Genomic DNA, 27,874 nt, shown 5'->3' on the forward strand with positions numbered 1-27,874 from the left:
GGTGCCAATCCATCATAGGACACACACACACAGCAATTAGGGAACACCAAGTAGCCTAATCTTCATGTCCAGAGCAAACCCGACAAGCATGGGGAGAAGATGCAAACTCCACACACACAAACCTGAGGTGGGAATCGAACCCTTGACCCAGGAGATGCGAGGCGATAGTCCTAACCACTAAGCTGCAAACACTATAAAAAACAAGTGTGTGGAACAGATTAACAGTTGTGTCCGTGTCAAGACACCAACACATTTAAATCTGACATGAACACCAAATCTGACATGAAGAAGAGTGGCCAGGAAGCCAATCAGTACTCTTTCCATGAGGTGGTTTTGTGTGACCAAAAGTATGTGATAAAGGTGGAACCTGCTAAGGGACATTCAGTTAAATTATTAGGTCTACTATATGTATAATTATAACCCTGTGTTGATTCCATAAAACTTTAAATAAATTCAAACTTGTGCTCCAAACTCTAGTTTTTTTTTCCTCTCCACCTAATAAAGATGTGAGAACAATAAGGCACCGACGCCGGGGCGGAACCTTTATTCGCAGCACAGGCGTTTCCACCCGGAGCTGTTTTGGTGCAGAACTCGAGCGAATTCTGCGCCGCCGCTGTCAAGATGTCCGTCCTGATAAAACACGCCTTTACAGCGCTTCACTCTGACTCGTGCTCTCTGTGCGATTCTCTGTAGGTGAGTCTAACTCGAGGAGTGATGTCCATGCTAACATGCTAATCATCTTCTCGTTTCGTTAGCCGCTGTGTGAGCTAGCTCGGGGTCACGCGCTGACCTTAGCCGTCTTCCCCGTGCGCGCATTTATCTACTGTAGGCTATATCTTCTCAAAAATGCCACATTTTTATCTTCAGTGCACTGTACAGGCGCTTATCTCACACAAACTATAGGCAGTTATAATATAGACATCTAACTATATGTGTGTGTGTGTGTGTGTGTGTGTGTGTTTCCAATGTATACTGCAGCGAGCCTTCTGTTGACACGGGTCACGTGACCTCCACCTGTCAGGCAAGGACGCCGTTTCTTCTCTACTGATGTGCAAAAATGATTCTTAAATAAAAAAGGGAATCGACTCTTTCTGTTCGGTTCGAATGATTCAGATCCGTTTATCTCTTCATGAAGTCTGTAACGTGCAGTTTTTTTTTTTTTCAATCGAATCGGTTCCTTTCGCTCGGTTCAAATGATTCAAGTAGATATGCCACCTCATGAACACTGTAATGTTCAGAGTGATTCTTTTCAGTGAATCGACTGGTTCCGTTGGGTTTAAATTATTCGGATCTTTTTCTCGTCACCTTAATTCTGTAATGTTAAAACGATTCTTTTGAGTGATTCGAGTCGTTCTGTTGGGTTCAAACGAGTCGAATCATTTTACTGCCATATTTAATTGGATAAAATAGTTCTTTCCTATGGGCTTAAATCATTCTGATCGTTTTATTGTTAAGTCTATAATGTATTAAACGATTATTTTTAGTGAATCACTTGTGATTTTGGTTCGAACGATTTAAATCATTTTATTGTCACACGTGGTGTGTTATGCTAAAACGATTCTTTTATGTGATTCGAGTCGTTCTCTTCTTTCTGAATGATGTGAATAATCCTTTGCCACTTTTAGTCCTTAAGGTACAAACTGATTCATTTGAGTGACTTGAGTCATTCTGTTGGGTTCAAACGATTCAAATCCTTTAACTGTCACATTCACCTCACAAGTCTTCAACGTACAGAACGATTCTGTTGGATTGAAGAAGATTTAGACTGAGGACTAAAAGATTTCTTTTATCTTTATTATCTAAACCTGTATAATAATCATGACTGCTCAGTTTTATGTATCATGATGGTTGTAAATGAAATGTAAAGTCTTCCTCCCGTGTAGAGACCGGACGCCCCAGCGAGACCATGAGCTTCCTGCGCAACCGTGCGGTGGTGCTCGGCCTGGTGTTGCTCTTCACCGTGCTGCTGTACCTGCTGCTGCCGTCCTCCATCAGGCAGAGCAACACCGAGCCGTCTCTGGCTGTGCAGAGGACACAGAGGCTCATCTCGGCTTCTACGTCACCCATCAACATCACCGTCCGCACGGGACAGATCCCCAGCGACCCGCCGCTGTTCTTCAGAGAGGCCCTGCCTGTGGACTCGTCCGGGAGACAGGTCCTACCCAGGTCTGGTCATGTGATGACCATGTGATGCAATAATACAATAAATAGTTATTTCCACAAAACAAACATCTTTTAATTTTGCATGCTGCGAAAGAAAATGACTCTTACAGTTAAAGCAGGGAAAAAATAATTTGCATTAAAAAAAAACTACTAGTAGTAGAGAAATGTATTTTAATATACCGTAATACAAGAATCTTTTAATTGTTAAGTTTTTTTTGGTAATACAGTATTAAAGCATGTAAATGATAAATATATTAAAATCTTTAGGTGCATTATATGTAAAGACTCCTAGAAATAGTAACTGACATTACAGAGATATAAATAAAAAAATTATATGGAAATAAAAATATCTAATGTAAACTTAGAACAAATTTAAAAAAAGGCAAAAAATAAATAAGTAGAGCTTTAAAGCTTAAAGAACATTAAGCTGTATAATATAATTTAATAATGAATGAGCTTTATAATATAATAATTGTTTTTACACACACAGACATGGTGAATGCAGAATCTTGTGTATTGAGGTGTGACGTGATGGCAGTGTAATTCCTGTGTCAGGCTGCAGGTGGTGCTGCTGCACGGTCAGGCCTTCACCTCCAGGACGTGGGAGGAGCTTGGTACGCTCAGTCTGCTCGCCGCTAACCGTTACCAGGCACTGGCTCTGGACCTGCCAGGTACACATACACACACACACACACACACACACACACACACCAAGCTCTCCCTTCCACCTGTGCTTCAGTCAAGTTTACCGTTGTTTGGGTTAGTTTAAATTTCTGAAGAATTTACTGACTTTTAAAAAAAACAACATTTTATTGATCACTAGACACGTGTCTGTCTCTGCACCTTTCTGTCTGTGCTACTTTCTTTCACTTTCTCACTTCATCTCTTCATATTCTCTCTCTCTGTCTCTCTGTTCAGGTTTTGGGAAATCTCCAGCTTCGGAGTCGGTGAAGTCGGAGCAGAGTCGTGTGGATCTCTTGAAGCACTTCCTCGAGGCTCTGGGCGTTCGCGCTCCGGTCCTCATCACCCCGTCTATGAGCGGTCACTACGCTCTGCCCTTCCTGCAGCGGTTCAGCCATCAGCTACGAGCCTTTGTCCCCATCGCGCCAGTCGCCACCCGAACACTCACGCCACAGCAATACCACGACATCCAGGTGTGTGTGAAGGAAGCGCATTAATATCAACATGTGATTCTGTATATGTAGACGTGTCATTCGACAGTAGTGCATTGCAGTAGTGCAATGTTATCGTCACCATAGTAACAGCTCATTCACAGTGACCGTATCCAGTGTCAGTGCTTGGCAACAGACAAAGGTAAACTCAAATTATAATAATAATAATAATGTGTGTGTGTGTTTCAGACCCCGACTCTGATTGTCGTCGGAGAGTTAGACACTAACCTGGGCTCTCAGTCTCTGAAGAACCTGCAGCACCTCCCTCATCACTCGGTGGTGAAGCTGTCGGGAGCGCGACACGCCTGCTACATGGACAAACCCCGAGAGTTCCACCAGGCGCTGCTGCACTTCCTCAACACACTCGACTAACACAGTTTAAAAGGGAAAAAAAAGACCAGGTCTTTTAAAACTATTAGACAAATCATCTCAACTCTAGTGCCATATTAATTAAAAACAAAACAAAAAGGTGTCCAAATGCGTCCAAGTGTGTGTGAGTGTGAGAGAGGGACAAACTGTGAAAGGAACCGAAGAGAGGAGTTGATGAAGAAGAATAAAAGAGAAGTGGTGTAAAAACACGGCCAATTTACCTGAAAGGTTTTCATTTCTTTCCTTCTGAACATCTGGTGCAGCTTCAGACCTCGAGAGGAACCAGAGACACTATGTTTGTTTTTGTTGTTGTTTTGTTTTCCTTTGGTATCATGCTGCTCCTGTAGACCATGCCCCTTTTCAGATTTTTAAATTTGTAAAATTGTAAAATCTAAAATGCAGATGGTGTGTGTGTGTGTGTGTGTGTGTGTGTGTGTGTGTGTGTAACTAGAGACTGTTGCTGATACTTTATCTGAAATGGCTTAACGATGATGATGATAAATATCTTGCCCGTGCTTTTACAGAATTGCTGGACAGGACACCAGTTTCACCCGATTAAACACATCAGGGTGACAGATTATTAGGGATCATTCACTGAAACAAGTCTCCGGGTGGCGACGTGACGCTCTTCTACACCCTTTGAGACGGTTTCGTGAGCCAAGTCGCAGCGCCTGGACCTCGCACCGGCGCCTCGGAACCGCATCAACCTTGTGGAACCTCTGACAATCTGAACGGCCGGGTTCTGACCTCTGATACTTGCCGAAGCTTTGCGATGCTTTGTGTGCATGTATTAAAAAAAAAAAAAAAAAAAAGATTAAACATTTCTACGACGTCCCTGCAAGTCCCGCTTTAATTAACCGGATGCTTTCCCTGGCTCGTGTCCCTGCATAACAACCTCTCTAAAAGCACTTTATGCTAATGCAGTGCAGCTCTGTGATGTGGTTATTTATTTCCTGCAAGCATTTTTATTTGTGTGTGTGTGTGTGTATAGTGTACAGTCTATGTGTACAGTTCATTAGATGTAGCTTGTTGCTTGTAAATAAAAAAAGCGCAGAACATTATTAAAACCGTAAATCGAATAAAAAAGATTACTTTCAGCATGGCTGTGCTGGGATTGAGCTTCGCCAGGATGTGTTATTCTGTTTAAATCCATTCACAAAAACATACACACGCACACACACACACACAATTTCCCCATTAATGTCATAAAGTTCACTTTTCCAACTTTTTTAAAGGTTAAAGGAGATTTACATCACTATATTCTATTTAATTTTATGAACTTTTACAATTTTGGAAAGTGCACTAGTTAACCATATGTCTTTGCCAGTAATAAAAGTGCAGCTTACAAGCTGGGACACCAGTGCAGTGGATAATAACCCAATGTAATACCTGTATAATAAACACAATCAGTTGTTCATAGTCCATAAAGGTTTATTGGAGTGAAGCATCAGCTACAATTATTGTACTGGTATAAATATTCCTAAATGTTTTATTTAGGTATTATATGCTACACCATCCATCCAAAAGTATGTGCACCCTGATTGTTACACCCACAGGTGCTTGTTGAACATCTCATTCTGGATGTTTTCCCTCTGTTATTGCTGTTTTAAGGGTCTACATCCTTCTGGGAAGGCTTTTCACTAGATGTTGGAGTGTGGCTGTGAGCTCAGGCGCTGTGGTTCCAGGCCCAGCACCGCCACAGTGCCACTTGGGCAAAGCCCTAACCCTATCTCCTCCAGGGGGCTATCTTCTTTTGTGTTTTCTGTTCTAGGGGTGCTGTATCCTGGCGGGCTCTGCGCTCTGACCACATATTCCTTACTGGGATATTTAAAGAAATAATTTTACTGTGCTGCAAGTAAAACATAATTAAATCTTGAGGAAACATATGCACCAAAATCACTTCCCTATGTTTATCATGGATCATGCTATTTATCTATCTATCTCACTCACTCATCTTCCTTACCGTTTTATCCTGTATTCAGGGTCACGGGGGGCCTGGAGCCAATACCAGGAGGCTTAGGGCACAAGGCAGGGTGCCAATCCATCACAGGGCACACACACATACACACTCTTTCACACACTACGGGCAATTTGGGAACGTCAATTAACCTTACCTACATGTCTTTGGAATGTGGGAGGAACCCGGAGAACCCGGAGGAAACCCACGAAGCACAGGGAGAACCTGCAACCTCCATGCACACAGAGACGGGTATTAAACCTGGACCCTGGAGGTGCAAGGCGACAGTGCTAACCTCTACACTAAGCTTAATCTTAAATAAAGTTACTAAAGGAAATGTACTAACTTGTTAATAATGTATTAGTAGCTAAATTTTACTTGCTGAAAAGAATATTAGTGATTAAAATTTAAAAATTCTAATTAAAAAATGTATTTGTCACACACACAGTCATACACAGTTCAATATGCAGTAAAATGCTTAAAGTAAAAAAAAAAATAAAAAAATTATGGAATATAGAAAAACAGAGCTATTGAAAAAAGAGCCAATATAAACTTAGCTATACAATATAGTAAATGTTGAAATATAGAAAACTATAGAAAAACCTTAGCTGTAAACTTTTGTTGTAAGTATAAATATACACATTATGTACATTGATCTGGAACTGGATTGTGGTCAAATTAAATAGGAACGTCCACAGACTTGGTGTATGTGTTTCCTTTTATTTATACCAGTACAATAAGTGTAGAATTTCCTCCCACAGTTAAAGACATGCAGTATTCTAGTTGGAGTTCCCAAATTGTGCCCATGGATGTGTTTGTGAATGTTGACCGACGGTTCTACCACAGTCGTCAAATGGGAATAGATACAACGGGCCTCCATGGTTGCTTGCTGACCTACAGAGGTTCTTAGATGGATGGATGGTGGATGGATGGAAATTGCCCCGTAGTGTGTGAGTGTGAGCTCAGGGATGGACTGACACACCAGCCAGGTGCCCTAAATACCCCTGGGATAGACCTCAGGGTTCCTGCACCCCTGTACGATAAGGATAAGCGCTAGAGAGAATTAGAGAGAGGGCTGTGTGTGTGTGTGTAGGATAATTAATATAGGGTATATACGTTTATAATGTGTTTATAAGCAGCGTACCAGTGGAACCCTGTCATAATCACAGCATAATCACGTGACTCCAGGACCTGAAGCGTTCTGCTCTCTGCCCTGGGAATCTCATGGATCGCTCGGTGATCGACTGCTTTTCCTGTCCGCGTCCGTTAATAAACAATCAGCGGGTGAAACCCGGATACTAGCGTGCTGCGTAGTGTGGTGGACTAGTGTGCATGAATAATAATAAGATAATAAAGCACCAGAAGCTCAGTTTTTGTGCGTGTAGTGTTTTCTGGTTCTGTTGTGGTTTAGCAGAGATACTGTGAGGTGCAGTGTGTAAACACACACACACACACACACACGGGCAGGAAGCTGTGCACTTCCGTACTTCCCGCCTTGTGAGGAACTAGTACGTGTTCTGTCAGCTCGTGTTGCGAAACTCTGAGGTAACATTTCAGCTTCATCCTGAGGGACCTGGGGCAGAAAGTCAGCGAGTGCTGGATGAAGCCGGAGTCTCCTCAGCTACACACACAACACCCCTCAGACCCGAGCAGGTAATAATAATAATAATAATAATAATAATAATATTACACCAGCTTTCTCCACAGAGTCGGTCAGATAATAACTCTTTATTATAGATATAGATATCGGTTTATTATTTTTTTATTAAGGGGTTTTAAACAGTTATAAATCAAACACTGACAGGATTTAATGGAGAATCTTGTGTGTCAGGAAGGACGTTAGCATCACCTGACCGCTGTGCTGTTTGTGCTCCGAGTTTCAGTTATTCGGGTCACGCGGCTGTTCTCAGATCAGGGGGTCGTCATCATTAGTGCGCAGTCAGACCGCACGCGGATAGTAAACACTGATTCAGAATCAGCGCGGGTCATTTTACGGAAACACATCATCTATCTATCTGTATATTTGTCTGTCTGTATTTCTGTCTGTTTCTCTCTGTCTGTCTGTCTTTTTTATCTGTCTATTTATGTATCTGTTGATCTTTCTGTCTGTCTGTTTATCTGTCTATCTATTCATGTCTTTCTGTCTGTCTGTATATCTGTATGTCTGTCTGATTATCAGTTTATTTAAATATCTATCTGTCTGTCTGTCTGTCTGTCTATCCATATGTCTTTCTGCCTGTCTGTCTGTCTGTCTGTATATCTGTATGTCTGTCCGATTACCTGTTTATCTAAATATCTATCTGTCTGTCTGTCTTTTTTATCTGTCTATTTATGTATCTGTTGATCTTTCTGTCTGTCTGTTTATCTGTCTATCTATTCATGTCTTTCTGTCTGTCTGTATATCTGTATGTCTGTCTGATTATCAGTTTATTTAAATATCTATCTGTCTTTCTGCCTGTCTGCCTGTCTGTCTGTATATCTGTCTGTCTGTCCGATTACCTGTTTATCTAAATATCTATCTGTCTGTCTGTCTGTTTATCTGTCAAATTTTTGCAAATTAGTTTATGTTAATATACTTACAGTATATTTATATAATAATGTTAATATTTTAACTTCTGTATATAAAGCAGTTAAAGATAAACACACTTTTTACACTCTGATTATAATTTAACAGTTTGAGAGAGAGAGAGAGAGAGAGAGACATAATGTTAACAATAATGATAATAAGGTGTGTGTGTGTGTGTGTGTGTGTGTGTGTGTGTGAGACACCTGCCAGCTTCACCTGGTTAATCATCTCTCAGTTTTTGTGCAGCAGGTCGGTGAGAGACGGCGACATGTTGCCTGATCAGGATGGACCGAATGCAGGAGGAGGAGGAGGAGCGGGCGAAGATCCCGCCGTTTCTCTTTTCAGAGAGTATCTCCGTCTGAAGACAGTCCACCCGGAACCAGACTACGGTACCTCAGTCACACACACACACACACCCACACACACACATATAGAGTTCTTTTTAAATCATTATTATTGTGGCTTAAATAAGCTTCTTATAATAACTGATCGATAATCACAGGCAGAGACGAGGATCAGTTTGGATACGGGCCAAAGTTCACCAGGGAAACCTGAGGACACCTGTCCTGTTGTAAATCAGTCTCGTGTGTCTTATCTGGATAAAGCCGGTTAGCACGGTACACGCTTCGTCAAATATAGATCTGTCTCTCCTTTCTGCAGACGTGTTTCTAGAAATGAGAACAAACAAGGGGCGTTCTTAAAGCTGAAGGTTGTTTATCCTGCTCTTTAACACACACACACACACACACACAGAGGGAGAGAGAGAGAGAGAGAGAGAGACAGAGGTCAAAGAAGGAACCATGTTATTAATTATTTATCAGTACTTTTTTTTCCCCTCCTCTCTATGTACTGGTGTTCTGTGACATGTTATAAGTTGCCTTTATGGTTTCAAAGAGCCAATATATATATATGTACACATATACACGCACATCCTCAGGTTGAAAGTTTCAGCTGTGATCAAGAATGATTTACTTTCTTATAACCCAAGCTGTTCTGTTTCATCTGTCACTTTCATTACAGCCTTAAACTTTAATAGATTATTCAAATGTAATAAATCTTTCTCTATCACCGAGTGACCTCAGATCTCAGAAATGCAAACACGCGGGCACGGCGAACACGCTGACGTGTCGGGAAAGCGTTCTGGATCAGCGCGTTTGGCTGCACGGGTTTTGTCTGAAATGCTGACTGGAATGTTTTTTTATGTGTGTGTGTGTGTGTGTGTGTGTGTGTGTACACAGATGCTGCTCTCGGGTTCATCAGCAGGATTTCAGAGGAACTCGGTTTGCCCATGAAGAAAGTGGAGGTACAGAACCTCAGCATGGTGTTACAAGAAATGTAGTAACGAGTGACACCTGGGGGCGAGAACATGAAGCCATCTGTTCCTCCTAGCATCTGAATCTGTAGCATCGTAACACACTTTACCAGGGTCCAGGTTCTTAGAGCAGGATCATGGGTGTTAAAGGTGTTACACAGATCATTATGTGAAGATCGTCCTGGGAAGGGACCTGAGCCCCGGGCATGGCAACTGGCAGGGCGGGTTATGATGGCGCTTGGTGCTTGGGCCCGCTCATCGTTGCCTGTAACTAGATTTAGTTTTTAAATGCTTAGTCATGAAATATTTTACAGGAGTTTTAAAAACTAAATGTAGTTGCAAGCAGCGATGTGCGGGCCCAAGCACCTTGCGCTATCATAACCCGCCCCAACAGTTGGGCAACAGGGCCCGTCGCATGAGATCAGAACTATCTGCACTACCATAACAGTTTTAAAACTATGGCGTGTCGTGGACAACCTGTAGTAGTACCCTTACGTTTCACTGGGGGTCTGCACACACTGCTTTAGAGTAACTGATCAGATCTAGCCTTATACTCAATGATGAAGGTGATACACATGCTGTCTCCATGTCTCAGGTGTGTCCCGGTAGAGTGGTGACCATCCTAACGTGGACCGGCACGAATCCCGCGCTGAAGTCCGTCCTCCTCAACTCTCACACCGACGTGGTTCCTGTGTACCAGGTACGGCAAGAACGCACACACGAGAACACAAGGGGTTCCTTATGCTAACGTGAAAGCAACTAGATAGCGCGCTGCACACGTCCACATGGCTGAAATGATTCATAACCACACTGTCCGTCACATATTTCCTCCCTCATGGCACGTGAGATAGTTTTGATCCCCGACTGCCACCTCTGGCTTCTTCAGTAGTGATTTAATACACCCGAAAGGTCTCTGAAAGGTCACATCTTGACCCGGGTCAGCGCCTGGATCTGTTTGTCCGTCTGTTCAGGATCTGAGGAATCTTAAGAACATCTAGATAAATGTTTGTAGGATTTATTTTTATGTTTTTTTGGGATTCATCATCATAACCTGCAGATGAAACAGATTAGATTTTGAAATTCATCCAAAACAGATTAATAACTACGAGTCTGAGTTGTTATTCCTTTTCTTTCTGCCCCAAAGGTTAAAAACTGAAACTAAACTTTTCTGTTTTCTCAGCTAAACACGCACAGATCAAATATTTTAAAAAGAATATATCGACTTTTTATCTGCGTGAACTCGGACCTGTAGTTTCACAAGTGAAATTTTTTTGAGGCATTAGCACACGTCGAGGTCAGACTGGAGTGTGTGTGTGTGTGGCTGATTAAAAACACATGTTGATTAAGCATTATAAAATGTTAAGAGGTATTATTAGGCATTATTAGGGACGGTGAGGGCCTGGTGTTTTTCTTACTGTTAAACGGCATGTCATGTACGTGGGGAAACGTTCAAGTCAAACCGGGACTTGTGAAGAACCTCCTGCTGAATGACGACGTGAAAGCGATTGGGACACTGGGATAAGTGCATTAATATATCAGGGGATTATATGGAGAAATAAAGGGAGGTTTTATAGTCAGAAATATGTTCTGTTATTCTGTACAATCAAAGGATTTGAACACACCTTGTATTCTTTAAACCATGAATCTAAAAGTGTTACATTTTCTTTTTTTTCCTCGGGTTAATTATGAAAATGAATCCCTTCGCAAAGAAACAGCAGGAACAGGGACTTTGAGCTCCAGCTACAGTTCTTGCTTATTTAGGCTAATGAATAATCCGGTTCTGTTTATGATAAGGTTTGATCTCACTGTTTTTTATAAACATTTTTCTTTTTTGCAATCATTCTGAACATTCATGGACACTTATGGACACTGCACACCTGCACATTCATGCATCATCTATTTCATTTATTTGATCATTGCACATCAAGTCACTTTCAATAAGACACTTTCATGCATATTTGATTTGATGTTAAAGTGCGCAATAATTGACTTCAGTGCTGATCAAGAAGTCAGTGATATTCCACCATTTTTGTTTGAATAAGTATTTTCTGAATTAATTAACAGTAAATTGAATCTGCTAAAGCGTTGTTATGAACTCTGCAGGAACATTGGAAGTACGACGCGTTTGCCGCTGTGAAAGACGCCGAGGGGAACGTCTACGGCAGAGGGACCCAGGACATGAAGTCGGTCACTATACAGTGAGTCCTGTCCTGCCTGGTCAAACCCGTAATAAAACCCGAAGCACATATCGGTGACTGATCAGCACTACCTCACTCGTATTTTACACATCTGTGTGTGTGTTTTCAGGTACATCGAAGCTATCAGGCGTCTAAAGGCGGCGGGGAAGACGTTCCCCCGCACCGTGCACTTGATGTTTGTCCCAGGTAATAAGGACCTTCTGATTGGTCAAGAGGTTTATAAAATAAATCCATACCACTCCTTCATCATGGATTAGTTTTCTGTGACAGCATGAGCCCAAGTGGTTTATTCCTTACTATAGAAACAAAGTAAGAGACTAGTTGCTATAGAACAAAAATACAGGTCGTAAAATAACAGACTAACACTATAGATTGTGTATGTGACAGACCAACACAGAGTGGCACATAATTGTAAAGTGGAAGGAACATTTTTGAAGGGAAGCATCCCCACGAAATGATGCTGCCACCACCATGTTTTACGGTCAGGATGTTGTGTTCAAGATGATGGATTTTGCTTTTAAGCCAAAAAGTTTAGTTTTAGTCTCCTCTGACCAGAGCGCACCTCCCTCCAATTGTTTCTGTCCCCCACTTGGCTTCCACGGCAAGTGGAAATTCTTATGGCTTTTTTTAAACAATGGCTTTCTTCTCACCACTCTTCCAAAAAGACCAGATTTGTGGAGGTCATGACTAATAGTTGTCCTGTGTACAGACTCTCCTACAGACTCTGAGCTGTGGATCTCTGCAGCTCCTCCAGAGTTACCCTGGGCCTCTTGGCTGCTTCTCTAATTAATGTTCTCCTCACTCAGCCTGTCAGTTTAAGTGGACATACATGTCTTGGTTGGTTTGCGGTTGTGCCGTACTCTTTCAATTTTCGGATGATGGATTTAACAGCACTCGGTGAGATGTTCAAAGCTTGGGATATTTGTTTATAACCGAACCCTTTTTTTTCCAACTTTATCCCTGACCTGTTTGGTGTGTTGATGATGCAGTTTGTTCTCTAATGTTCTAACAAAAAATCTGACCAGATTTTATCAGTAAAGGGGGGTGAATACAAATGCATGTCACAGTTTCCAGATATTTATTCATAAAACATTTAAAAAAAACATTTATAAGTTTTCTTCCACTTCACAATTTTGTATAAATTAATAAAATCCCAATAAAATGCATTTACATTTTTGGTTGTAATGTGACTAAATGTGAAAAGTTCAAGGGGTGTGAATACTTACATCTCCTTATCAGTTCAGTTTAGTCTGAGAATGTAATAATGACTGTGCAGTTGTTCAGTTAGGTGGTGCAGTTGTGTGACATATTAAATAATGACATGACTGCTCACAAACATCAGACCCGTTCTCTTTCCAGATGAAGAGGTCGGAGGTCATAAAGGAATGGAGGCGTTTATTAAGCACCCAGAGTTCCAGAAGCTCAATGTCGGCTTGGCCTTGGATGAGGGTAAAGGAATGACACGCACACACACACACACACGCACACGCACACACACACACACACGCACACACACACGCACACACACACTTCTCGCTGTGCACATGTGGAAAGCACACTCGCTCGTCCATTATCTTTATGACTTTGGCTCCACTGTAGCACATCAGTGAGCAGTTAGGGTTAATTTAAGGTGGTATTGTGCTTCACGCTGGGTAACTCTGTTAGACTGGGCACAGTGCCACCTTAAATAGAGCCAAGTGACTGATTACTGACAAAAACTGTAACTTTGTGTAAAATTTAAGTGGACCTAAGAGAAGTGTGTGTGTGTGTGTGTGTGTGTTTTACAGGTCTAGCGAATCCCACAGAAGCGTTCACAGTGTTTTATGGAGAGAGGTGTCCTTGGTGTGAGTGAATCATCTCATCCCGTAATCAGTGCCTTACACTGGAGCTGACTTAGCCCCTCACCATGTGTGTGTGTTTGTGTGTGTGTGTGTGTGTGTGTGTGTGTGTGTGTGTGTATAGGGGTGACTGTTCGGTGTCCAGGCAGTCCTGGCCATGGCTCCAGGTTTGTGGAAAACACAGCTGCTGAAAAACTGGTGGGTAACTGTGGTGTCTGTCTAACTGTCTGTCTCTCTGGAACACCTCCTTCTCAGTGTCGGTCCACGTGACTCACTCCAGCTGTCCCTTCTTGGTCACGTCTGAAAGGGGGCCAGCTACAAACCCTATATAACCCCCAACTACAAAAAGGCATGCACCTGTCTTTTGATGAAAGGACGAGGGTAGTTACGCACAGCGTGACCGGGTATCGTGCCCCAGTCAGTCCCCGGTGGGATTCGTGGGTGTTGGTTCCATTATCTCCTCAAGATGATAAATCTTGAGTTGGTTGGTACAAGTAAACGGTTAGGCTGCAGTCAGTTGGTGGTGTGGACGCGGATGTCCATCAGCGTTTGAAACGGTGCCAGGGCCACGTGGAGGCCGAATGTGAGAACCTGATACCGCCACTGGCTGTTGGAGGTGCTAAATGTGGTTTTAAGTTTTTGCTTTGGGAGTCAGGGCCACCTGCCAGTACCCCTTTGTCACGTTTAAATTGGAGATGAACCAGTTTCTCCCCAAGCAATCTGTCAGACCTGGTAGAGCCTCTGGGCTCAGGCCACCAGTCCCGAGGATGTTTTCATGCTTTGCTGCACCAGGTGCTGGAGGCCAGGTTCAGCTGAAAATACGTCTTGAAACTGGTCCACAAGCTCTTCCAGTTCCTGGGGTTATTCACAGGTCAGTTCCTCCCCTCTATGAACTTGATCGCTCTCTTCTCATGGTACCGGATGACATAGTCCACATTAACTTGTTTTGTTCTCCCTGACCTCCGTACAAGGGCAGTGATATCGATCCTAACACCCCTGCAGGGTGTTCTGAGCCCCTTAGCGTATCGTGTGGGTGTGGGTCTGGAAACTCGTCAGTTTTGTACCAACGAAACCTGTATTTATTAGCCAAATATTGTTTCTACTCCCAACCCAGAGCTCAGTATCAGGGATCTCCCAGCGGGTTCATGATACTCCTTGTATCCAGTAGAGGAGGAATAGATTTCGTCAACATGGTCTGTTTAATCCGTGCTGTAGTCGGCTGCTTCTTCTTATCACGGTGCACAGTAGGTCAGATGACCCTTGCCAAACACAAGAGGAGCGAGTGCTGGGGCTGAGCGAGTGAGGGCCCCCCCCCCCTCGCCCCCTTACATCATCAGCATGGTGACGGATCTACAACATGATCGCGTCTCTGCCTTTCAGTCTTAAATGACAAACTGTCTGACTGTCTCTCTTTCTGTCTGTCCGACTCACTATTTCTGGCTGTATTGATTATTAATCCGACACCTGTCTGTCTGCGTAACCATCCGCCTGTCTGTCTGTCTCTCTGAAGGCAGTAAGACCGCTGTGTCTGACCCTCTGTGCTGTGTTTTTCAGCGCCGGGTCATTAATTTGTTCCTGGACTTCAGAGAGAAAGAGAGACAGCGGTGAGTGTGAGAAAACAGTCACGACCTGTGTGTGTGTGTGTGAGTGTGTGTGTGTGTGTTTGTGTGTGTGTGGGGGTTTTCCATCACACTGATTTCACGTGTGCCATTTTTCAGACTTAATACGAGCGAGTGTTTCACTCTGGGTGACGTCACCACCGTTAACATGACGATGGTGAAAGGGGGCGTGGCTTACAACGTCGTTCCTGCCGAGATGGACGTCAGTTTTGACATCAGAATCCCGCCCACTGTCAATCTGCAGGTGTGTGTGTGTGTATATGTGTGTCCATCAGATTAAATACAAACACAAAAAGAGGAATGTAAAGAAGACAGATCTTGTTTTTGTGTGTGTGTGTGTTTCTACAGGAGTTTGAGGAGCAGATTAAGGCTTGGTGTAAAGAAGCGGGTGATGACATCACCTACGATTTCGCACAGGTGTGTAAGCACTCATTCCCCCCCCCCCCCTCCCCCACACTCCCCACTGATCCCAGGTCAGTGATTGTGTTTATTTTTCTTCCTCTTTAACAGAAAGGAATGAATCAGAAAACTACGTCGACGGAGGACAGCGACCCCTGGTGGAGCGCGTTCAACTCCACATGCAAGTCCATGTAAGACCACCACAAGTACACTACACACACACACACAGTGTGACTATAGTATATCAAAGCAATGTTTTTTTTATTGTTTTTTTTTTTTAACCATGTCTCTGTCTCTCATTCAGGAACATGACGCTGAAGAAGGAGATTTTTCCCGCTGCCACAGACAGCCGCTTCATCAGAGCCGTACGTGACTCGCTTTTGTCCTGTTAGCATCGTTAGCATGCACAAACCGCTGTGTGTCCTTACTTTATGAGTGAAGTTTTTAAATATAAACCTGAGTTCACTAGATCGAAATGCAGAATTGCTGAAAGATTAAACGTACCTGTCTGTCTGTCTGTTTTCTCTCTCTTTGCCTGTGTGTGTGTGTGTGTGTAGGCGGGTCTGCCTGCGATCGGGTTCTCTCCGATGAACCACACTCCCATCCTTCTGCACGACCACAACGAGTTCATCAGTGAGAGCGTGTTCCTCAAAGGCATCCACATCTACGAGAACCTCATCCCCACTCTCGCCAACGTGCCCCCCCTGACCACCGAGGCTTAGAGACACACACACACACACACACACACACACACACACACACACACACCAAAGAATTGAGGAAACTCATCCCGTACGAGACCTCCTCCTCCTCCTCCTCCTCCTGTGAACTTCTAATCCAGCAACTCAGGATCCTCAGAGTTGAAGGTCACCTATTATACTTCTTAACTTTATCAAATTCCCCAAAACATCGTGTTAACCGTCTGTCTGAAACACCACTCGCATCGCACCACTCTCACCTCCCTGAAAATCCCTTCTAATCCAGTGCTTGTGGCAATAAATGCTGCAAATAAGCTAGTATACCCCCCCAACACACACACCCCACACACACACCCTTTAACAGAGGCTTGTCTAGCAACTATGTTATACCGAAAATTATCAAAATAATTTTTATAATATAAAATATATTCCTTATAATATAATACGAGATACCATCACTTGTGGGTCAAAATTAGGAAAACAAAATTGAGCCTGGTTTGGGATGAAATTCACGTTTTGTAAGTGACATTGAAACCTAGGAAGAGTGCCAGCATTCCAGCCGATCAGCCATCATGACGTTAGCGGACAGACACACCCCCTTGGTTGTCATTGGTTACTAGTGACAGGTGCTGACCCGCTGTCACTGTAAGGTTATTTTTTATTTATTAATTTTTTTTAGTAAGTGCACTAGGAGGATGAAGTGCTAAGCACTCGTCTCGTACACACTCCCGTCCAGCAGGTGGTTAACTGTTAACGACTTGATAACTTCAGCCACTTGCTTTTTGTGCAATGTTCTCATGACTGAATATTGACCAAATATTTTGGGCTGTTTTTTTTTTTTTATTGAGGATTAGTCCCATGCCTCTAAATAAATATTTTTACTGGAAGGTTTCCGACGTAAAAACCTGTTGTGCCAAGGTGTGCCACTGTGGCGACCCCTCGACGGGAGCAGCCGAAAAACACACAACATGTTCAGGTTTCTACACAGGAAGGAGGTGGTCTTTTGTCTACATTTCATACACAATTACTGAATACCCTTGTGGATGTTGAGTGTATTTTGCATAATAGGTGACCTTTATATCATAAATAATAACCTCAAGGCTACACCGCTGCAGCCTCGGCATGGTGTCGCTCATATTCGTCTTAAAGAAAGAGCATGAAGTCTTCATGTTTTATTAATAAGCTTGTGAGTGAGATGTGTGTGTGTGTGTTGGTGTATATGTTAAGGACTTACAGTATGAAATAATGAAGGCAGTAATAAGGCTGAATTAGGACGTAGTAGGACATCTCTGATTTACTCATGTTTACAATCGCTTAGTTATGACGTGTTGATTTTTACTTGATGTCACATGGTTGATTTCTATGCATATCTTAATGATTAAACTTTTTAACACCTCAAACTGGACTTTGCTATCGTTTTCTGCATGTTAGTGCGGAGCGTAGCCACTAGATGGCAGAGTCATGCTTCAGAGTTTTCCCCAGTTTTTTTTTTTTAAGGTTTTTATCCCAAGGCCTAATAAATGATGCAAGTGATTACCCAAGGGCTAATAAATGATGTAAGATCAGGTGGAGGGATGAAGACATTAAAGCTGGGCTGGACCTCAGACCTTAGCTTTAGAGAACATCTGAGGAGCCTGAGTAGAAGTGAAAGCATGGAGAGTTCAAGCTGATGTGCATGGTCTATACTTGACTGCTAAGTAAAAGGTTAAGAAAACATCAGTTAAAAAAAGTGTGCGGGGCTAAACACACAAATAAGCCAGTTAAACAAAGTGCCTTTATTAAACCTGTTTTACGTTCCTGAACTTTCCAAGATCTCATTTTCAAACCACAGACCGCTGGTTTCATGGCCACCACTTTAAACCCTAAACCTTTTAAAATCCCATCATTAAAGGGAAGATCTGCACTTTTCTGCTGTGTGTGACTACACGAGCTGGTGTCTGATTGCTGATGTTTATCTGTGTTTTTATATCCCTGTAATATGTACATGTACACTGCGAGGTCAGGAAGGAAGATCGCCATTTCAGAAGGGTTAAATTATTGGGCTGCATCAAGCAAAGGAAACAACTAAATAGATTTAAAGGACTTGGAACACCGCTCCTGGAGCACATCAAAATCTGGAAGAACAGTGCTGAACCGTGAACTTTGTAGAAGAAATGTGGTTGGGGAAATCAAAAAAACAATCATGTACAGAGATCACTTAAATGCTTGGTAAAAAAATCAACAGTGGCTATGTTCAATAGTGCAAGTAAGAGCATTTTCACACACACACACACACACACACACACACACAATGTGATGAGAACTTATACGATTGGGACTAAACAGCCGTGTGTCCATAATAAAACCACTTGTTATTGAGACTCATCAGAATAAAGTCTTCAGTTTGTTCGGGATCATAAAGACTGGACTTTGGAGTGATGGAGAAAGGTCATGTGACCTGATGAGTCCAGACTGAGCCTATCCCAGAGTGATGGGCGTGTCAGGGTGAGAAGGGAAGGACATGAAGCGATGCTCCCATCATGCATAGTGTCCACTGTACAAGCCCCTGGAGACAGTGTTATGATCTGGGGTTGATCAGTTACTCAGGTCTAGACTCAGTAACGTTATGGGGCAATAAAATGAAGTCAGCTGACCACCTGAATGTACTGAACCACCAGAGGATCACATCTATGGAGGGTTTCATCTATTTTCATCTATTGAGCGTAAAATAGTCATTCAGGGAGAACGAGGAATCATTTTCACACATGAACTGAACACCATATTGTGTGTTTAATCAAAGCTAAAGGTGACTGAATGAAATCTGTATCACTTTTAGTTTTTTTGGCCAGGCAGTAGATATGATATGTTCTGTTCCAGCTACTGAACAGTGATATCAGGGCTCTGGAAGCAGTGACATGGTGTTATCACCATGGCAACAACATGAGCATCCTCCACTAGTAACACGGCAACATTAATATAGTAACCATGATTTACTGGTCTGTGTTGTAAGAAGAGCACTGGGAATTAGCTAGAAGCCATACACGCTCACACACACTCATACACACACACTCATACTGTACACACACAGACAGAATTAATATAGTACTAGAAGTACCATAAAGTAAGAGCCTTGCTCTGGAACACCTCTGTGTGATGTGGTAATAGAAGACGTCCCAGTCTGTACATATATAACTCACACTGAGTCTTACCCAGACTAGGCTCAGCTAACGTACGTAGGATTGGATCACACAACCAAGAAGAAGCACTTAACCATTTAAACTATGGCGTCCTGTGATGTGCTAAAATCGGAGACTTCTCGAATCGCTCCATATCGTCGGCACCAGCCATGTCTTTAGATCACAAAGAAATGTGGATGGATTGGCAGACAGGTGAATCGTCTCTGCCTACGTCCATGTCGCTGTCTTTCACTTTCTTCTCTAGTCTTGTCACTGCTGGAGCTGGCAGCTTGAATGTCAGACTCATTAACGCCACAGAGAGACGAGTTAAAAGCCAGAAAGATCTGGATAAGAGACGGAGATAAAGGCATGAAAAACATTAAGCGACATATTTTTTTTCTAACATTCTCGTAGGCGCGGGCTAAAACTCACTGTTACCGCTTAACTCAACGTTGTTATAGGAAACTGTTGCGTTGATCTGATGCCGCCTGATGTTTGTGTTACCGTGCTAAGGTTGATGATTCTTCTCCAATGGTACATCTTGAAGTGCTTTGTCCATCTTCTATCTCAGCAGTTATGTTATGGTCATGCTAATGAAAAAAGCCCCGGCTAAGACTCTAGGTTACTGGTTTGGGGATCTGAGTGTTTGGGTTCGAGCCCCGCTATCAGTGAGTTGCCACACCACATACTTCCCAGCCACTACATAGTCTGGATAAAACGTGGGGGTTGTGTCAGGAGATGGAGACGGGAGCATCCGAAAGACCAACACCAACAACATGCTATAGCGTGTTACTTCCTCGTCCTCTAGGTTCAAATCCCAGAAACTGGCCGAGAGCCGCTGGTGCCTCATCAAGCAGATCGTCGACATTCAGTCGATTGGATTGTTTTCCGTCTGATTTGTACGTGACTTTGAATAAAAGCATCTGCTCAGCGAATATGAGTGAATGTGGTGTGTGATTATCAGCCGATCACTATCATCATCCTCTTACTCACTTCTGTGATGTCTCTCTCCGGCAGCCAGAAGCTTTGTCTGTACAGATAGGATTTAAAAGAATGTTCACAACACACACACACACACACATTCAGATTATAGCCTGGCACTGTTCTGCATGCCGCTGCAAGAATACATTAGTGAGATACAAGTCTGAGACAAAGCTTGCTGAGAGCTGTATCCGGCCTAATTATGGGAGACGAGGAGAGTGTGTGTGTGTGTGTGTGTGTGTGTGTGTGAGAGAGAGAGAGAGACGCAAGGAAGAGAAAGTTCCTCCCTCCTGCAGTGCACAGCGTGGCCGGTGTTGTCAGTAATTAGGCTGTGCAGTTTGGGGCATGGCAGCTGGATTACAGGCTGCTGCACTCTGTGTGTGTGTGTGTGTGTGTGTGTGTGTGAAAGAGGGAGAGAGAGAGAGAGAGAGAGAGAGAGAGAGAAAGTATGGAGAATGTGACTGTTTCCCAAAACTAAAGTCTGCTTTTCAGGAAAAGTTCAAATAACTAAGCCGTGTGAGAATGCCGGTCACACAGACACTCCTCCAGCGGCGTTAGCAAGGCCAGCAGCGTAGCGTTGCTCTGTTGTAGCCAGCTAACCAAAATAGCATCGGGATTACATTTACACCAGAGGCGCAGTGACGAGACACAGGACACCGCTCGAAATGGGAAGTTGTATTAGAAAGGTCCCTCCGCCGATCAGAAGGAGACAGACGTCTGGCTGCTCACATGCTCGGCCTGTCACATGAGACGATCTGCAGCTCTTTACTCCACCATCAGTGACGTCCAATAACTTCAATCCAAAGTCAAAACGCACACTCTAGCCAAAACTAAGTCTGAGATAAAAGAAAATGTGAAGGAAATCTCTGTCCATGCACGTAGTTCCAACATAACGTACAACACTATTAGTACAGCAGAACCATTCCCAAACAAATCTTCACCCCAGATGCAGAGAGGGTCAGCCTTTCATAGGCGTCTCATCTGTTAATCTGTCAGAAATGTTTAACTGAAAGACTGATTAATGAGGCCCACACTAAAGCAAGCGATAAAGCAAGATCTTTCTTTTTCCTTCCTGATTATATGTTATTAGATAATTATTTAAGATGTGCATGGAGACGTTTTGATGCAGGGTTCTGTAAGACATTGTGCTCCAAAAATCTTTGGGTCCCTTGGTTTCCTTCTGGCTCCTCCCTTTTAGTTATGATGTCATAGTTAGTCCTGTCGGAGTCTCTGCTTGCACTAAATATACATTCACCATTCACATTCACATTTTTCCCTCAGCACCGTTACCCTCGGCTTGTTCATCATTTTGAATTCTACATATTATCTTTCACATTTTATACTCTCAGTCGCTCATCTTCTATACCACTTTATCCTGTATTCAGGGTCACGGGGACCTGGAGCCTATCCCAGGTGGCTTAGGGGCAGGGTACACCCTGGACAGGGTGCCAATCCATCGCAGGGCACACACACACATGCATAATATATATATATATACCCCAATAAACTGGTGACAGGATGATGAGCACCCGAGTCTCACCCATGCCTGCGGGGACCAAAGGCCAGCCCGTTCGGACACCACATAAAAACTAATGGAGCACAAATCACTAAAAAGAGTAAAAGTTGCCTGTGATAGAAAGCCACCAGAACACCCAGTGGACCACATCACACTGCTGCCGCCCTGGCCTCCAAACACTCCAGATCCCGATCTTATCGAGCCCCGTGGGATGTGCCAGACAGACAAGTCCAATCCACAGAGGCCCCACCACGCAACCCACAACCCACTCATGATCTGCTGCCCACATCCTGGTGCCAGACACCACAGCACCCCCCAGAGGTCGTGCGGACCCATGACTCGAGGAGCCAGCGTCACTTCAGTGGCAGAATGGAGAACCTACACAATACTGGGCATAATGTTTTGCGTTTTAATGGTATGGTTGATCAATTTTTTCCCAGATAGAACACACAGGGGGCAACAGGAAAGGAAAAGATACAGCACAAAGTTGTTTTAAAGAAGCACATTGTGTTCAAAGTGCAGTTACATGCAGAAGATCACGTTTTAACCCAAGTTCATCATGAGTGCATGACAGAGATTGTTGTGTGTGTGTTTATGACATTGTGTCTATGATATCTTTTAGGCTAGATATCAAATTTCAATAAGCAAGGGACGATGAGGGTGAGGGGAAAGTAGTGACTTGTACCATACCGAGCTTGTTGTACAAAGGCAAATGCAAATGTCCTTGCAGTTCTTGCATGTTGAATAATTATGCTACAAGCCCCCGATCCTAATCGCAGTGATGTGTCTGTTTTTAACTTATTTTTATTTCTACAGTACATGGTGATGAAGTCACTGTTACTGTTCACTGTCTGCCTCAGAGGCGGCTGGTCCCAGGCAGTTGTTTTGTTACTGAATGATCTGCTGTGAGAGAATGCAGGACCAGAGAGCATGGTGAGCGCTGGTGGTGATGAGCACATCCAGACCTCACTACTTGAGATAAAACCCATTAAATTAACCGATTATTTATTTTCCAGTTAACATCATGCTGTCTGCATTACACAGCCTCCTTCTGAAAGTCCTGGAACAAAGAGGAACAATCTTCTATTTTTGCTATGCACTGAAGACTTTTGGGTTTCAGATAAAAAGATGAATTTTAGACAAAAGATCAACTGTTAAACAACGCAGAACCTAGAACGTTTTGTTATAAACCCACACATTTTTCAACTGATCATCATGATCATCATGAAAAGCTTGTCCCCCCGATACTTTTGTATTGCTATTCCGATACTTTTGGACAGGACTATGGGTAGATATTAAACATTTAATATTCTTTAATATATATATTTTTTATTTGTGTGGTGTATATGTGTGTGTGAGAGAGAAAGAGCCTAATCACATGATGTAAAAGAAAAAGTGATTAATTTGACCAGGCCACCTTTTCGCACTGCTCCTTGGTCCAATTTTGATGTTTACATGCTCTTCGTAGGAGCCTTTGGTGGTGGACACGGGTCAGCATGGGCACTCTGACCGCTCTGCAGCTCCATACGGCGAAGCACTGTGTGTTCTGACTCCTTTTTATCAGAACCACCATTCCACCATACAGTGGTTCTTCTACTGGATCGGACTACACGGGGCAGCCTTCACTCCGCATCAGTAGTCCAATGATCCTGTCGCTGGTTCACCGGTTCTCCTTCTTTGAGGAGGTATGTCCTGAGCCCCTGCAGAACACAAGATCTGCAGTTTTGGAGTTACTCTGATCCAGTCGTCTAGACATCACAATTCAGCCCTTGTCAGAGTCACTCAGATAGAAATATACTTGCCCATTTTTCCTGCTTCCAACATGTTAACTTCAGAACTTGCTGGCTAATATATTCCACTGTAACCAAGTCATAGTGAGTGTTATTCAGTTCACCTGTCAGTGGGTTTATTGTTACGGCTGATCGGTGTATCTTTTATATTTATTTGCTTTGGCAACATTAACCATCGTATCTGTACTGTACATCTTGAACTTTGAACCATTGAGTGAGAGAGAGAGAAAAGAGAGACTGATATAAAAGGTGGAGGGAAAAAAAGAGAGAAACAAAAAACAGATTTAAATGAGCAAACTATGCACACAATTAACAGTTCTGTATTAGTGTACTTTATTCATTACTACATAAAATGCTGTTTTCTCCCCAAGTGTTTAGAGAGAGAGGGGGAGAGAGAGAGAACACGAAGGAAAAGAGAGACTGACAGAAAAGAAAGTAAGAAGGGACAGAAATAGACAGAATAGAGAAAAATAAAGAAGGCAGAGGAGAGTGGGGGAGAGAAAAAGAGGGAGAAAAGAAAGGAGGGAAAGGGGCAGAAAAAACGAATAGAGTGGAAGAGGTGAAAATGAAAAAAAAATGAGAGAGAGAGAGAGAGAGAAGAAGAGGGGACAAAGTGACATAAAAGAAAGAAAGGAGGGAAAGATGCAGAAAAAAAATAAAGAATGGAGTGAAACAGAAGTGAAAATTGAAAAAATGAGAGAGAGAGAGGGGAAAGAGAGAGAATAGTGTGTGTGTGCGTGTGTTTGAGAGAGAGGGAGAGAGAAGAGAAGAGGGTTCAGAGAGACATAAAATAAAGGAGGGAAAGATGCAGAAAAGAGAAATGTAAAGAAGTTAGTGGAACACAAAAAAGAGAGAGAGAACAAAAAGGGAAAGAGAAACAGACAGGACAGAAGGAAATAAGAGAGTAGAACAGAAGTGAAAAGGAGAAAAAAGGAGAGAGGCGAGAAAGAGTATGGAAGAGTGGTTAGTTATTTTTATTGTTGGCCTCCTCTGTTACTCGTTCACATATAATATGTTTATAATGTTTATACATTTAGATTGATGTTATTTATAATGTAATTGCAATCTTTTAGAATTGCTTTGACAACAATTTCATTTTTTTTGTTAACATTCTTTCCAGTAAAACCCTGAGGAACTGAAGAGAGAGAGAGAGAGAGAGAGAGAGAGAGAGGATAGAATGTGTGTGTGTGAGAGAGAGAGAGGGAATAGAATAGAGAGAGAGAGTGTGTGTGAGAGAGAGGGAATAGAATAGAGAGAGAGAGTGTGTGTGTGAGAGAGAGAGAGAGGGAATAGAATAGAGAGAGAGAGTGTGTGTGTGTGAGAGAGAGAGGGAATAGAATAGAGAGAGAGTGTGTGTGTGTGAGAGAGAGAGAGAGAGGGAATAGAATAGAGAGAGTGTGTGTGTGTGTGTGAGAGAGAGAGAGGGAATAGAATAGAGAGAGAGTGTGTGTGTGTGAGAGAGAGAGAGAGAGAGAGAGAGGGAATAGAATAGAGAGAGAGAGAGTGTGTGTGTGTGTGTGTGAGAGAGAGAGAGAGGGAATAGAATAGAGAGAGAGAGAGTGTGTGTGTGTGTGTGTGAGAGAGAGAGAGAGGGAATAGAATAGAGAGAGAGAGTGTGTGTGTGTGTGTGTGTGTGTGAGAGAGAGAGAGGCTCCAGCTAGTCCGCAGTCTCCTCCCGGCATCCTCACACATCCAGCCCTCAGCTCTCTCTCCTCTCCTCCTCTTGTCTTCTTGTGTTCGGTGTGAGGAACATCTCCTCCTCTCCTCCTCCAGGAGCCGCAGCGCATCACGTCCCGCTTCTTTACGTTATTTCCTCGCCGTTCTTCGACGGATCTTGGTTCAGTGTGTGTGTGTGTTTTAATGGAACATGGCGATACGGACTCGGTCCTTCAGCGTCGTGTGTTTGCTGACGGTGCAGCTGATCATCCTGATCTTCAGCGTGCCGTGGAGCGGAGTGGAGAGCCTGACCTTCCCGCAGCATTTCACGTGAGTACCGGGGGACACGCACAGGGGGACAGATCAGCATGCTTCTGCTCCTCGCCCTCTGGCTGGGCTTCGAACACATCTCCTTGTGGCAGGGCGCCAGTTCCCCGTGAGTGAGCCCGCGCTCGGACCTCTCGAGCCCCAGATATTCTGGAAGGAGCCGCTGGTTCTGATCCAAACCGCATTCTAATGGTAAAGATAGTGGCCTACGCCGCCTATAGCACGTCACACACACACACACACACACACACACTGCTTTATCACATCCATGTCTCACACAGCGCACTGAAGTGCCTCAGCGCGCGACCAGCCGTTTATGTTTAAATTATTTTTTTTTAAATGAGCGCGCGGCTGTAACAGATTTAACGGTCACTTTTTTTTTTTTTTTTTTTAAACTGTGGGTTCCGCGCGCGCGCACACGCACACACACACTGCTGGTAACGGATCCCTGCTCCCTACAGTGGAAAAGCTGGAGCACTACATCTAACACTGCTGTAGGGAGGGAACTGGGGACTGAAGTTACACCAGCTGGGGCCATTCCATCCCATTAAACCCTACAGAACACTCAACTCATCTCAACTCAACTTAACTCAACTTATATAGCGCTTTTAACAACGCTCACTGTTGCAAAGCAGCTTAAAAAAAGAGAAAATGTATATAAAATGTGTGAGAAAATATCTTTGAAGCAAACTGATCAGATCGTCCCTGATGAACAAGCCGAGAGTGACGGTGTTGAGGGAAAAACTCCCTGAGATGGCAGTAGGAAGAAACCTTGAGAGGAACCAGACTCAACAGGGTGATAACGGATAGCAGGGATTGTAGTGCAGTCACACTGAGTGAAAGTTCAGTATAACAGGAGGTGTGGAGAAGTTCATATGGAGTCCAGTTGGTTATTGGAGGCTCAGGTAGACTGTAGGAAACTCCAGTCCTGAACTATCGAGCGACTACAGTCACGAGTCCTCAGAGAACAGCTGTCTGTATCAGGCAAGTCCAGGACCTTCTTCATGTTAAAGGGGAACCGTCCTCATTCACTACACGCATCGCAACCACATGGGGCCTCTATGTGACAAGATCTCATACAGGTCCAGGGTGCAGAAGGGGTCTGGGCAGCTCACAGGCACCATGTGTACTGTAGCTCAACAGAAAGTGAGAAAGGGGGAGGTAGAGAGAGAAGACAAGAGAAAGAGAGATAACATTTAGAACCATTACAATGCCCACCCTATGTCCTGATGCCCCACTCACCAAAGTGGGATCTCCAGAAGGGTCCCTTCATAGGGGATAAACTCTGATAAAAACCTCATTTTCAAGTGTGTTTTAAAAAATCACTCACTTTTATGCAAATCAGAACAAAAATCTTTTGGTTTAATAAACAGATCTCGTCTTAGATCTTTGCTCCGTGTTTTCTGCGGGAAAAGTTCAAAATACCAATTCATTAAAAAGGCATAAAGGCATTAGGGGTATTTCATGGATGCCCCTGTACCTTGTTTGTACACCATCTATTATTTCATTTATCCTGTATGCTTAGTGTTATTACTGCGTTGCCAGTTTATTCTGCTGCAATGGTCAGATCACACCCAGTGTGCATAGGGAGGACTGCAGTATGTCCCCTAAACAATTAACATCTCAAATGTACTCAGGACTAATTTGCCAAAGTCAAGTCTTTTTAAAGAAGACTAAAAGTTTTAACGACCTTCTACAAACAACCTGAAGGCATTGAAACAATAAAGGTTTTGGGTTTTCCTTTGTGCCAATGGAACAGCTTTGCTCCGCAGGACCCCTGGTGGTGTGCTGTGGTGTCTGGCACTAGGAGTTATGGGTTGGGGCCTCTGTGGACCGGACCTGTTTGTCTGGTGCATCCCAGGTGGCTCGATCGGATTGGGATCTGATTCCCTAAAATGGCAATAGGAAGTGATAACGGATAGTCGGGATTGATCTGCATTGATCTGTGTACTGTATAATAATTACTGATAATCAACTCCAGATCGAATATCAACCTTGGAATAAGCCCACGTATAACACACATAATTAATTTAAATAATCAGATTCCAAACGTTAGCTCAGTGACATAAATCAGACAGATTCCACCAGCAGCCAGTGAAACCTGAGAGCAGGAGAAGGAGATAAAGCTGAAACAGGTATTCAGTGCTGCAGTCTTTTT

The 27,874-nt window shown here is 43.3% G+C and overlaps 3 protein-coding genes across 5 annotated transcripts in view; all 3 read left to right on the forward strand.

Annotated features, from left to right (window-relative positions):
• Positions 1–577: 577 nt before the first annotated feature.
• Positions 578–4,081, forward strand: abhd14a (abhydrolase domain containing 14A). Of its 2 annotated transcripts, XM_053484089.1 has the most exons (6): positions 591–693; positions 979–1,021; positions 1,884–2,166; positions 2,719–2,834; positions 3,082–3,317; positions 3,525–4,081. In XM_053484089.1, the coding sequence occupies exons 3-6, from the start codon at positions 1,907–1,909 to the stop codon at positions 3,705–3,707; spliced, it is 795 nt and encodes a 264-aa protein (XP_053340064.1). In that variant the 5' UTR covers positions 591–693; positions 979–1,021; positions 1,884–1,906; the 3' UTR covers positions 3,708–4,081. The 2 variants fall into 2 exon arrangements, with proteins under 2 accessions (XP_053340065.1, XP_053340064.1); XM_053484090.1 differs by lacking the exon at positions 979–1,021 and having other exon boundaries at positions 578–693.
• Positions 4,082–6,939: 2,858 nt separating this feature from the next.
• On the forward strand, positions 6,940–17,691 carry LOC128511298 (aminoacylase-1-like). Of its 2 annotated transcripts, none has more exons than XM_053484084.1 (15): positions 6,940–7,314; positions 8,474–8,616; positions 9,466–9,530; positions 10,135–10,239; positions 11,643–11,737; positions 11,847–11,923; positions 13,097–13,186; positions 13,525–13,581; positions 13,700–13,773; positions 15,130–15,179; positions 15,294–15,438; positions 15,543–15,611; positions 15,705–15,784; positions 15,898–15,958; positions 16,151–17,691. In XM_053484084.1, the coding sequence occupies exons 1-15, from the start codon at positions 7,262–7,264 to the stop codon at positions 16,313–16,315; spliced, it is 1,329 nt and encodes a 442-aa protein (XP_053340059.1). In that variant the 5' UTR covers positions 6,940–7,261; the 3' UTR covers positions 16,316–17,691. The 2 variants fall into 2 exon arrangements, with proteins under 2 accessions (XP_053340059.1, XP_053340060.1); XM_053484085.1 differs by having other exon boundaries at positions 6,941–7,314; positions 8,463–8,616.
• A 7,893-nt stretch (positions 17,692–25,584) lies between these two features.
• Positions 25,585–27,874, forward strand: part of cacna2d2b (calcium channel, voltage-dependent, alpha 2/delta subunit 2b) — a 58,159-nt gene continuing 55,869 nt past the window's right edge. The window contains exon 1 of the mRNA XM_053484073.1: positions 25,585–25,719. Coding sequence (XP_053340048.1) covers positions 25,601–25,719 — 119 coding nt within the window. The 5' untranslated portion in view covers positions 25,585–25,600. The remainder of the gene's footprint in view (positions 25,720–27,874) is intronic.

The sequence above is a fragment of the Clarias gariepinus genome, chromosome 23 (genome assembly GCF_024256425.1).
Source record: "Clarias gariepinus isolate MV-2021 ecotype Netherlands chromosome 23, CGAR_prim_01v2, whole genome shotgun sequence".
Classification (NCBI taxonomy): Eukaryota; Metazoa; Chordata; class Actinopteri; order Siluriformes; family Clariidae; genus Clarias; species Clarias gariepinus.

Bases quoted from the DNA above. Each gene is read 5' to 3' on its own strand.
- abhd14a (XM_053484090.1), top strand. From the start codon at position 1,907: ATGAGCTTCCTGCGCAACCGTGCGGTGGTGCTCGGCCTGGTGTTGCTC. The intron at 2,835-3,081 runs GTACACATACAC...CTCTCTGTTCAG, and splicing joins ACTGGCTCTGGACCTGCCAG to GTTTTGGGAAATCTCCAGCT. The intron at 3,318-3,524 runs GTGTGTGTGAAG...TGTGTGTTTCAG, and splicing joins AGCAATACCACGACATCCAG to ACCCCGACTCTGATTGTCGT.
- LOC128511298 (XM_053484084.1), top strand. From the start codon at position 7,262: ATGAAGCCGGAGTCTCCTCAGCTACACACACAACACCCCTCAGACCCG. The intron at 13,187-13,524 runs GTAAAGGAATGA...TGTGTTTTACAG, and splicing joins CGGCTTGGCCTTGGATGAGG to GTCTAGCGAATCCCACAGAA. The intron at 15,959-16,150 runs GTACGTGACTCG...GTGTGTGTGTAG, and splicing joins ACAGCCGCTTCATCAGAGCC to GCGGGTCTGCCTGCGATCGG.